The 12363-nt window shown below is 40.3% G+C and overlaps 1 protein-coding gene across 1 annotated transcript; it reads left to right on the top strand.

Annotated features, from left to right (window-relative positions):
• The first annotated feature begins 11726 nt into the window (after positions 1-11726).
• LOC123954035 (60S ribosomal protein L39-like) lies at positions 11727-12053 on the top strand. Its single transcript, XM_046024633.1, has one exon. The coding sequence runs from the start codon at positions 11728-11730 to the stop codon at positions 11887-11889; it is 162 nt and encodes a 53-aa protein (XP_045880589.1). The 5' UTR covers position 11727; the 3' UTR covers positions 11890-12053.
• Positions 12054-12363: the final 310 nt, after the last annotated feature.

Here is a 12363-nt window from a genome sequence, read left to right as displayed (position 1 = left end):
TCCAGGCTCCCCCATATGCTAGATTTTTATACAGCTACATGAAAAATGTCCTCAAGGGTGCTTGACTCAGTCCCTTAAGCAGCTGTCTTGGGCTCAGATCATGATCCCAGCGTCCTGGGATTGAGCCCCTCATCAGGCTTCCTGGTCAGCTGGAAGTCTGCTTCTTCCTCTGCCCCTCCCGCTGCTATACTCGAGCGCTCTCTCGAAAAAAATGAATAAATAAAATCTTTTCTAAAAAAAAGGAAAAGAAAAAAAAGTCCTCAATATATTGTAAAGGAAAAGCTGGTTGCACACCAACCTGAAGCCCTTTTATCTGATGCTATTGGACCTGATGGTTAGTTGTTACTTGAAAAAAAAAAAAACAATTAAAATGCAGAATTATAAAGCATTATACAGTATACGGTTTTGTTTATTTTAAGAAAAGTAAGTTGTTGTTGTTGTTTTTTAAAGATATTTATTTATTTATTTATTTGACAGAGAGAGAGAGAGAGATCACAGGTAGGCAGAGAGGCAGGCAGAGAGAGAGGGGGAAGCAGGCTCCCTGCTGAGCAGAGAGCCTGATGCGGGGCTTGATCCCAGGATCCTGAGATCATGACCTGAGCTGAAGGCAGAGGCTTAACCCACTGAGCCACCCAGGTGCCCAAGAAAAGTAAGTTTATGGGCACCTTGGTGGCTCATTCACTTGAGTATCTGCCTTCAGCTCAGGTTAATGATCCTGGTATCGATCCCGCGTTGGGCTCTCTGCTCGCCGGGCAACCGGCCTCTCCTTCTCCCTCTGCCTTCTCTCCCCCAACCTGCTTATACTCTCTGGCTCTATCTCTGTGTCAAATAAATAATGAAATCTTAAAAAAAAAAAAAAAAAGCAAGAAAGGTAAGTTTATGGTGTATTAGAAGTCACTCTTTTCTTTAAACTTAAGACTTGTCAATGTAAATTGCTTCATCAATCTTTTGAGATAGCCTCAGGCTTTTTCTGTGATTATGAGGCCAGTGGTTGAAGTGTTTCTTAGAGTGATTTGTATGTACTTCTTGCCTTTAACAAATCACGCACAATTTCTTTAAAGGTTTCTTTAAAGTGGAACAATAACTGGAAAGCACTTGAGAAGCAATCTGAACGCAGTTCTTGTCGATGCGTGTAGCTCTTCCAATCACAGAATTCTCATCTAGGCCTAATGTGACAAGTTTTTAGCAATTTGATTTTAACAAGCTTTCCAAAGCATCCAACTTAGTTTTCATAGAAACATCTCTTTCTTTATGCACACATATAAATTTTCCAAAATTTAATTAAATTACAATAGCAGATTTCACTGATAAGAAAGTGGAATGAACCCTGCTGATATTTGATAGGTAGCTTAATCTGCAGGAAGAGAACTACCCAAAAGCTTTCAAAAGTAGCCTCCAAACCATGTTTAGCATGCTGTGGGCATCGGTAAATACACTTTAAAGTTTTGTGTTGTTTTGTTTTAAAGTAATTTCTACATCCAATGTGGGGCTTGAATGCATGACCCTGAGATCAAGAGTTGCATGCTCCACTGACTGAGCCAGCCAGGCCCCCCTTTTTTAGAATTGGAAGACTAGGTTAAATAGGAATGAAGAAAGTTTCTGTTTATTTTTATAAAAAGTATATATGTTGTGGTAATGGTTACACCACTCTATATTTACTAAACTCACTGGATTGTACACATGAAACAGGTGAAATTTATTGTATGCAAAACCTACTATAAAAAGCTGTTCTTAAAATATCTATGTATTGGGGCGCCTGGGTGGCTCAGTGGGTTAAGCCGCTGCCTTCGGCTCGGGTCGTGGTCTCGGGGTCCTGGGGTCGAGTCCCGCATCGGGCTCTCTGCTCGGCGGCGAGCCTGCTTCCCTCTCTCTCTCTCTGCCTGCTTCTCTGTCTACTTGTGATCTCTCTCTGTCAAATAAATAAAGTCTTAAAAAAATCTATGTATTCCCCTATTTCTAGATTTTCACCGAATTTCTAATTTTCACTGAATGGCTAAAGCACTGACAAGAAAACAAGAGTTTTTACTATTCACTTTTTGATTTTGAACACTTCACCAGTCCGCGAGTCATCCCAGTCTCCTCCATTTTGTTCCAGTTTTAGTATATGTGCTACTGAAGCGAGCACCACTTTTTACTTTTTTTTTTTTTAAGATTTATTATTGGGGCGCCTGGGTGGCTCAGTCGGTTAAGCGTCTGCCTTTGGCTCAGGTCATGATCCCAAGGTCCTGGGATCGAGCCCCTCATTAGGCTCCCTGCTGAGCAGGGAGCCTGCTTCTCCCTCTCCCTCCACCTGCCATTCTGCCTACTTGTGATGTCTCTCTCTCAATCTGTCAAATAAATAAATAAATTTTTTTAAAAGATTAAAAAAAGATTTATTATTTATTTGTTTGAGAGAGAGGGAGAGAGCACATATGCATGCAGGTGGAGGAAGGGGCCAAGGGAGAGGGAGAAAGAGAGAAGCAGACTCCGTACTGAGCGCAGAGCTTGACTTGGGGCTCAATGTCATGACTGAGATCATGACCTGAGCTGAAACCAAGAGTCAGCAGCCACTTAACCGACCGAGCCATCCAGGTGCCCCACCACTTTTTACTTTTTAGACTTTCATATGGTTTGAATTTTTACAACTAAAGACATATAACATTTATTTTGTTTTCCCCAGGGTTTTTTTTCCCAGTTTTATTGATATAATTGACATACAACACTGTATTAGCTTAAGGTGTACTACATAATGATTTGATATAGGCATAGATGCATAACTTTTTATAACAGAAAAAATTAAGATACACATACATCAAATGTATAATGAAAAAATGTATAATGTATATGTGCATCAAAATTATTATACTTTTTAAAAAAAGATTTTATTTATTTATTTGACAGAGAGAGATCACAAGCAGGCAGAGGCAGACTCTCTTCCCCCCAGAGAGAGGGGGAAGCAGACTCCCTGCTGAGCAGAGAGCGCGATGCAGGGCTTGATCCTAGGACCTGAGATGATGACCTGAACCCACTGAGCCACCTAGGCGCCCCTAAATTATTGTACTTTTTGTTTAAGATAATGAAATAAAGCATTCTTATAGATTCTGCCAATACCTAAGAAAGTTAAAATTTCATCCACACCAAACAAAGGGTCACAACTCAGTATCTTAAATATCAACAAATAGCAGTTAAGCCAAGATAGAAGATTCTGGTCTGGAGTAAGTCAAGGTTTCCAATCCTGCCTATATTCCATCAAAATTCATATTGTTGTGTTCACAAAATCCTGGGAATTAACACATACATATGCACATATATTCCAAGAGAAAAGAGAATTAAGTAGTTTCTTTATCTTCAACCTCTTCTCTCTGGAAAAGTAAAAATGACTATTGAGGAGAAGGTAAAGTGAGAAGTGGGGAATAGGCTTGGTGTTTTAGGTGGCTGTGAAGACTCCAGGAAAGCACACTAAACTGGGGGAGGTTTCAATGGTTGAGGCTCTTTTGTATAGGAATGGGCTACAACAACCCTTAGTTGAGTGAACTCTGAAATAGACTCCTCAAACTTCAGAAAACATGGAGGAATTCTAACAAAAACTACAAACCACTTCCCCTGAGTTCTGCCCTCTGCTCTTTTAGACAAGCTTATAAGTCATAGAAAAAGTGCATATAGTATAAAATAGCTACCTTCAAGCTGCAGTTCATTAGAAAAACCAAGTCCAGGGGCGCCTGGGTGGCTCAGTGGTTTAAGCCGCTGCCTTCGGCTCAGGTCGTGATCCCAGGGTCCTGGGATCGAGTCCCACATCGGGCTCTCTTCTCAGCAGGGAGCCTGCTTCCCTCTCACTCTCTCTGCCTGCCTTTCTGCCTACTTATGATCTCTCTCTGCCAAATAAATAAATAAAATCTTAAAAAAAAAAAGAAAAACCAAGTCCATTTCAGATAAAGTGAGAAGAAATTCAGGAGGCAAATAGAGAAACGGAAAACATTCATCCCAAGTGCTTTAAGCTCTATAATAACCTAAAAAGACAATGAGCTCAGTAGACTAAGAACTCAAAAATGAGGTAATTAAACAACTAAAAGAATAGGGAAATTGCACATGCTATAAAGCAAAGACCAAAGTAATCCCATTTTAGAGCTAATAAATACATCAAAACAGCAAGGAGTAGAGTAGACATGGTTGGAAATGGAATTATTGATGTGGAAAGAAGGCTTGAAATAAACACAATAAAGGCAAATGAAAACCACAAAGAGGTTAAAACAATCACCCCCAATCCAAGCACTTTTTTTTTTAAGATTTTATTTATTTATTTGACAGAGATCACAAGTAGGCAGAGAAGCAGGCAGAGAGAGAGGAGGAAGCAGGCTCCCTGCTGAGCAGAGATTCCCACTGTGGGGCTTGATCCCAGGACCCTGAGATCATGACCTGAGCCGAAGGCAGAGGCTTAACCCACTGAGCCACCCAGGTGCCGCAAGCACTTTTTAATCAAGTAGTTCAAAGTATCCCTGTAGAAAAGTACCACAGAGTTCTTACTTCCTCTGGATTTGGTTTGAAGAGGAACCATTTAGTGAGAGACAAGTAAAGTTCTTTCAATTTAAGTCAGTGCCAAGTTGTTATCTTAATAAACAGCTTCTGAAGCTTATTAATACTGTGACAGTAAGTGAGAACTTGCAAAGCCTGAATTTCAGTGTGACTTCAAACAGTACTGAAAGTAAGATGCATACTTATTCCCCAAATAGACAAGGAACAGTGGAGTAGTACATGAATGCTCATAGGTTTCAGTTGTGTTTTGTTGTTATTATTATGGGCTTTTTTTTTTTTTTGCACACAGGAAATGAAACCACTTTATATAAATTAAGTTTTTAATTAAATTGTTTGCTATTAAAAACACATCATGCTTATTAATAATCCAGGTTTAGATGTCTACTGGCTTTTCAATAAAATGAACAGAAATTTCACCAAGTGACAACTTATAGTGAATACTTTCAGACCAAGAAACAATCTATTTCCATTATTGGAGACATTAAAAAAGATCATGATACCATTACCTGGTGGCAGCAATGGATAAAAGTAGTACCAAGACTTCTTGGTTTGGGGGCAGTTGGCTGGCTCAGTTGCTAGAGCATGGAACTCTTGATCTTGGGGTTGTGAGTTTGAGCCCCATGTTGGGTGCAGAGATTACTTGAAAATAAAATCTTTTGGGGCGCCTGGGTGGCTCAGTGGTTTGAGCCGCTGCCTTCGGCTCGGGTCATGGTCTCAGGGTCCTGGGATCGAGTCCCGCGTCGGGCTCTCTGCTCGGCGGGGAGCCTGCTTCCCTCTCACTCTCTCTGCCTGCCTCTCTGCCTACTTGTGATCTCTCTCTGTCAAATAAATAAATAAAATCTTTAAAAAAAATCTTTTTTTTAAATGATTTTTTAAAAGATTTTATTTATTTGTCAGAGAGAGAGAGCACAAGCAGGCAGAGTAGCAGGCAGAGGCAGAGAGAGAAGTAAGCTCCCCACTGGACATGGAGCCCGATACGGAGCTCAGTCCCAGGACCCTAGGATCATGACCTGAGGTGAAGGCAGCGGCTTAACCGACTGAGCCACCCAGGCATTCCGACTTAAAAATAAAATCTTAAAACAAGATTTTTTCGTCTATTAACTATTGGAACTACATAAGTGATTAATAAAAGTGAAAAAGTTGGGGCACCTGGGTGGCTCAGTGAGTTAAAGCCTCTGCCTTTGGCTTGGGTCATGATCCCAGAGTCCTGGGATAGCCCTGCATCAGGCTCTCTGCTCAGCAGGGAGCCTGCTTCCTCCTCTCTCTCTGCCTGCCTCTCTGCCTACTTGTGATCTCTGTCTGTCAAATGAATAAATAAAATCTTAAAAAAAGTGATGAAGTTATATTAGATGTGCCATCTACATTAAGAAAACTTTTGAGAAAAATGCTTTCTTCTTGCCCAATGGAAAGAATATCATCCATTTTCTTCTGTAACATTGAGCAACTTTTAAAGCTTTTGATGTTTTTTGTCATATATAGACACACTCACATACACAATATTTAAATTCAAAGAAGGACATGAAGAAGAAAATAAGGTCTCTCTTCCTCCCCATTCCTTATTAGGTCTCACCTCCTAGAGGCAATTCTGTTAGCACTTTTGTTGTTTCCTTTTCTTGATATTTATCATGATTTCTTCAATTGGTATAATTTGTTGGTTTGTTGATTTTAACAGTAAAAGATAAATTAACAAATTTCCCCTTCTTTCTACTTTTCCTCTCCACCTCTTAATTTTTGTTAATTATTGTAAGTAGTTAAACCATTCATATTATTTTTAACACTTTTTAAAATATTTTATTTATGAAAGAGAGAGAGAGTACATGCAAAAGCAGGGAGAGTGAGAGAGAGAAGCTGGCTCCCCACTGAGCCAGGAGCCCGATGCAGAGCTCAATCCCAGGACCCTAGGATCATGACCTGAGCTGAAGGCAGATGCTTAACTGAGCCACCCAGTCTCCCCACATTTATATTATTTTTGTGACTAAATTAAATACTAAATTAATTTGTATATAGATTGACTAAAAATTAAAACCCAAAACCCAACACTTACCATACTATAAGTTTATAAATATTAACTGTAGAATCAAGTAGTATGATTAGACCTTAGTGATGAATGTATATTCCTAGGGAGCCTTCCGTGTATCAGGATCTTATGGATCTTTTATTTCTTTCCAAGATCCCCCCCCAACCCAAGCTCTTTTAACTTTGATCTTATACTTCTATTACTTAAATACCCCATGGTCTTCTTTGTTAAATTCCATTTACATGTTGCTGGAGTATATCTGCTGATGTGAAATGTTGGCAGGTTCGGGAGCAAATGGTCAAGAGAAAATTCCTGAGACATCTTCAGTGCAAAAAAAGGTGGTTTTATTGAAACACAGGGACAGGACCTGTGGGCAGAAAAGAGCAGCACTGGGATTGTGAGGAGTGACTGATTATGTACTTTTAAATTGGGAGCGCATTAGGGATAGTGTAAATCTCTAAGGAATTTGGAAACAAGGTTTCCTTCCATGACCTTGAGGAGCTAGCTGTTGTTAGGAAAAGGTCATTTATGACTGTCTAGTAAAACTTTAGTTATGAGACCCTTGAGGTCATATCAGGGGCCATATGCACAGAGGATGATTGCTAACATATGACTTGGGGGGCAGAGATAAAGGAAGTTTCCAAAGAGATTTTTTTACAGAATCCTGGAGGTCAGAGCTATTGTTGCCTTTTGTGTCTAGCAAAATATTAACACTGAGACAGTTGAGCCCCTTGAGGAAGGTCAGTCTGCCTGGCTCAATACTTGTCAATGGGCTACAAGTTGTAAGGGAATTTAATTTTTCTTCTATATTTCTTTTGCCTTTGTTCTCCACATCATCTGTGAGTAATTTTTTTTTCACAGAATATGTGATATCAAACATTTTGAGTTCCTACCCTTTTCTTATTTTCTGTCACATTCAATTTTCTGTCACAGTTTGGCTAGGTATAGAATTCTAATAAAGTTTATCTCCTTGGGGGTGCATGGGTGGCTCAGTGGGTTGGGCCTCTCCCTTTGGCTCAGGTCATGGTCTCAGTGTCCCGGGATCAAGCCCCCTACCGGGCTCTCTGCTCAGCAGGGAGCATTTCCCCCTCTCTCTCTGCCTGCCTCTCTGCCTACTTGTGATTTCTCTCTCTCTGTCAAATAAATAAATAAATAAGTAAATAAATAAATAAATCGATCTTAAAAAAAAAGTTTATCTCCTTGATCAGACTTCAGACAGATTCCTTTGAGCCCTGTTTTGACCATGCCTCATTCCTGGGATCTGTCCTCAGCCTGCACCATCCAGTTTTAGCAAGAATCCTGCTAAGTCAGTTTGGCAAGAATTCCATTGATATCTTTTTTTAAAATTCCATTGATATCTGATCGCCATTGATATTTGATCAAGTTCCTCATTCCACACCCTTGATGTCTAAAGAATCCTGTTAGACAAGTTTATCAAGAATCCCCCTACACTCAGGGCACCTGGCTGGCTCAGTCAGAAGAGCTTGCTACTCTTGATCTCAGGGTAGTTGTAGCCCCATGTCAGGTATAGAGAGCATTTAAAAATAAAATCGTAAGAAAATAAAAAGACTAAAGAGTCCCCTGAGGTCTCCTCTTAGTAATTTTCCATCCACTGACTCCCCTTGCTCTGCTCATAGCCTATAAACTGCCAGCTGTTTTTGCTCCATTTGGAGTTGAGCTTCTCTTACTGAAGCCTCTTTGCTCTATTGCAATAGTACTGAATAAAATCTGTCTTTGCTGCCTTTAACTAGTGTGTGGCTCTATTTCTTCTTGACAGTTCTGGGTTCAAATAATTTTTCCCTCACAACTTTGACATTACTAACCATGACAAGTCTCATTCCTTTACAGGGAACTTATTTTGTTTGCTTGCGTGTTTAAAAAAAATTTTTTTTTAAATATTCTCTTTGGTTGCCTGGTAGCTTACTCATATTCCTCTAGAGAGAGCTAGCCTGAGTTTCCTCTCCCTATGTGTTTTTTCAATAGACTTATCCCTTTACCTTGAATTCTATGTGAACAGGAGGCAAGCAGGCTTCTTTAGGTTGCCTGAGGAGTAGGCAGGCCATTCAGTGACATAACTGACTCCATCATGAGGGTGGAGTACACTGAATGAATCATCCTGGAATAAAGCTGTTGTTCCCCCACCCACACTACCTTTTGTACAAAACTGATCTGCTTTTTGCAGGCTGAATATTCTTTCCAGGAGCATGCTCCAGGCAAATCCTCACTGTCTTCAGAAAGCATCTCTGTTCTGATTAGCAGACAAAGCTTTAAAAGGAAGCAGTTGGGTTCTTCCTCTGGTGGATTGTCTCCCTTTGCCAGATTATCTATTGGAAATTCACCCTCCTCTGTGCTATCCCACATCACAAGGACTGGAAATTTAGGATCTACATTTTCCAAAATCCCTTCCCAGTGGAGTTCAGTTTAGTGCCAGGCAATGAAAGGCATTCAGAAAAGATATGGGTAGAAAACAAGAAGGAGAAACCATGCATTATTGTTCCTCAGACAGCAGCAAGAAGATAAAAGGTTTTTACAGTAGCTTCCAGATAATTTCCCACAAATTGTCCACCTTAAAATTCTGACTCTGAAATCTAGTGGCAAGTCTGAGAGTGAAGGATGACTTTTCCTGACCTTCATTCCTCCAACTCTTCTAATGGTTTGGTAAAACAGCTATTTTCCTAAAATAAATGCCTTCCTGCTTAAAATATCTAGCATAGTTTGTTTCCCTGACTGGTCCCCCAACTGACACAGTGACTAAGACAAGGAAAGCTGGGAAGATAAGCCTACTTTGAGACAAAATTGGCTGGAGAAAATCCCATGCTGTGACGGCAGGAGGTGGCAGCTCGAGAAGAGACAAAACCTGAATCACTAGAGTTCACACAAAGAACAAAAGGCCAGCAGTACTTCGAGGAAAAGGTGCCTGGGACGATGAAGCCTTTTAGACTGTGAAGACACAGTTTTCTTTGTTTACTACTGTATCCCTAGTGCCTGGCATGTGCTTGATACAAAATTGCTGTGTGAACATGTTTAATAAATGAATAACCCAGTAGAGGGCTATGCCTGTCTTTGTGCTTCAGTTAGGTTGCTTTGGGTTGCAAGTAATGGAAAATCCAACTTGACCTGACTTGAGCAATAAAGGAAATGTATTATTCCACATATCTGAAAAATTTTTAAAGCTATGCTGAAACTTGATATTAGAACTTCAGGCAAGACTTTTTCCAACAGCTCAACAAAGATCTAATTTCATTTCATCCCTTCGTCTCTGCCTTCAAAAATGCTGGCTTCATTAAAACTAACTTCTTTTGGGGGTACTTGGCTGGCTTGGTCAGTATAGCATGCGACTTGATCTCAGGGTCATGAATTCAATCCCCATGTTGAATGTAGAGATTACTTTAAAAAAAATACTTGTTGGGATGCCTGGTGGCTCAGTTGGTTGAGCGGCTGCCTTCAGCTCAGGTCATGGTCCCAGCGTCCTGGAATCAAGTCCCACATCGGGCTCCTTGCTCAGCGGGGAGCCTGCTTCTCCCTCTGCCTCTGCCGCCAGTCTGTCTGCCTGTGCTCACTCTCTCTGACAAATAAATAAATAAAATCTCTAAAAAATAATAAAATTAAATTAAAAAAATTAAAAAAATACTTGTTAACAACAGTAACAACAACAACAAAAACCCTGACTTCTTTTGTTGCCCCAACATTGATGCCTATACTTTCAGGATTACACACTTTCTCTTTCACATCCTGAAGAAAACAGGGAGTCTTTCGTCTAGCATTCCTAAAAAGCAAAGACTTGGGTTGTATTAGGTCACATGCCCACCCCTGGACCTATTGGTGTGGCTAAGTATGTAGTGATATGCTCCACTTGTGACTTAGAGTCAGCTTCCTTGGACAAAATGAATGCTATGAAGGGAGACAAAAAAATGTTTTCTATTCTTAATATCTGGTCTACTGTATTGCCAATTCTCGGGGACCCTCATCTCTTGTATAGCTGGGACTGGGCACAGGGTCTGCTTACATGGGGTGTCACTGGATAGATATAGACCCTCTAATGGATGACACATATCCAAATGACTCTACTTGTGGGAGAGGAGCCTGCCAATCTCAAGAACAAGCCCCAGCCATTTTCCAGGCAAAGATATTCCTTCCCTGGCACCAGTGTTGATAAAGAAGAGGGTATACCCCCTTATTCCTTGCCAACCTCTTCTATGCCAACCTCTTCCTTGGTTCATACAAACTACAAGAGGCAAGTCCTGGGGTCTTTATGATTTCCTATAGCTGCTGAAATGAGTGATCTAAAACTCTAGATCCCACTTGTTTTACCTACTCCATGACATAGCTCATTAATTTATTCCCTTTTACTTGTACATCATCAGGATGTACTTGACCATTTCCATGAGAGTATAAATACACTGTGATTTCTCCTATCATAAAAATGTACCTCCTTTGAACTTTGTATCTCCCTCTGGTCATTGCCCTATTTCTCAGATCCCCCTTTTCAGAAAAAAGATCCCTTGTAAAGTTGTATGTGCTTCAAGTCTCTGTTGCCTCTCCTCTCATTTTCTCTTGAAAACATTTTCATCAAGCTTATATGCTTACAACTCCACTAAACTGTTCTCATCAGAGTCACTAACAACACCCCTTTGTTGAGTCCAAGGGTTATATTTCAGTCCTCAAGTCTCTCAGTGGCATATGGCACAATTGATCACACCCTCCTTGAAACTCATTTTTCAGTTGGCTTCCAAGACAGCATGCTTCCCACACCTTTTCTGCACGCCTGCTCCTTCTCAGTTCCCTTAGCTTGTTCCTCCTAACTTCTAAAGGCAGATTGTCATGAATTGGTCCTCATAACTCTTCTCTATTTACACATGTTCTCTGGGTAATATCATCTGGCCCCATGACTTTTAAAACAGTATTTTACATACTGAAGTGTTTACAAGGAGAACAGTAAATATCCAGAATTTGTTCCAAAATACTCCAGCCTTGGCGGCACCTGACTGGCTCAGTTAGAAGAGTGTGTGATGACTCTTGATCGCAGGATAATGAGTTAGAGCCCAATAGTGGGGTTAGAGATTACTTAAATAAATAAACCTTCAAATAAAATAAAATATTCAGCCCAGGGAGGAATGAAGAGGGATGGGACAAAACTAACAAAATATGCTTTTTCTCTTTTTCGCCGCCATCCTGCCGTGTGCCGCTCACTGTTATTGACCATGTCTTCTCACAAGACTTTCAGGATCAAGCGATTCCTGGCCAAGAAACAAAAGCAGAATCGTCCCATTCCCCAGTGGATTTGGATGAAAACTGGTAAAAAAAAAAAAATCAGGTACAACTCCAAGAGGAGGCACGGGAGGAGAACCAAGCTGGGTCTCTAAGGCGTCCCACATCACGCGGTGACACACCTAATGGGCACCACGTATTTCATTAAGCTCCTTGAAGAGCGTGTGTTGTATTCCGTCACCCTGTCAACACCTTTCTGCCTGGCCAATAGATACCATTTAGCAGGGAAAGATTTTTCTGTTACTATAGCTCTGCACCAGTGGGATGGTTTGGTAATAAACGTGAGGTCTTTCAGCTTTAAAAAACAAAACAACTAACAAAATATTAATCATTGATAAAACTAGGTGATGGGTACACAAATATTCATATTACTCTCTTTACTTTTGTGTCTGCTTAAAATTTTTCTGTATTAAAAATAAATGAATAAATGAGTACAGTCTGTATACTGAACACTTCATTATTCATGCTTCCAGGCCTTTTCCCCTAAATTCCGAACATAATATTTTCAACTGCCTCCTCAACATTTCTACTTGATTGTTCTACAGTCATTGCAAACTTAACAGGTCTAA

Source organism: Meles meles, chromosome 1 (assembly GCF_922984935.1).
Source record: "Meles meles chromosome 1, mMelMel3.1 paternal haplotype, whole genome shotgun sequence".
NCBI classification, from domain to species: domain Eukaryota; kingdom Metazoa; phylum Chordata; class Mammalia; order Carnivora; family Mustelidae; genus Meles; species Meles meles.
This window is presented reverse-complemented; position numbering and strand designations above follow the sequence as displayed.

Bases quoted from the DNA above. Each gene is read 5' to 3' on its own strand.
- LOC123954035 (XM_046024633.1), top strand. From the start codon at position 11,728: ATGTCTTCTCACAAGACTTTCAGGATCAAGCGATTCCTGGCCAAGAAA.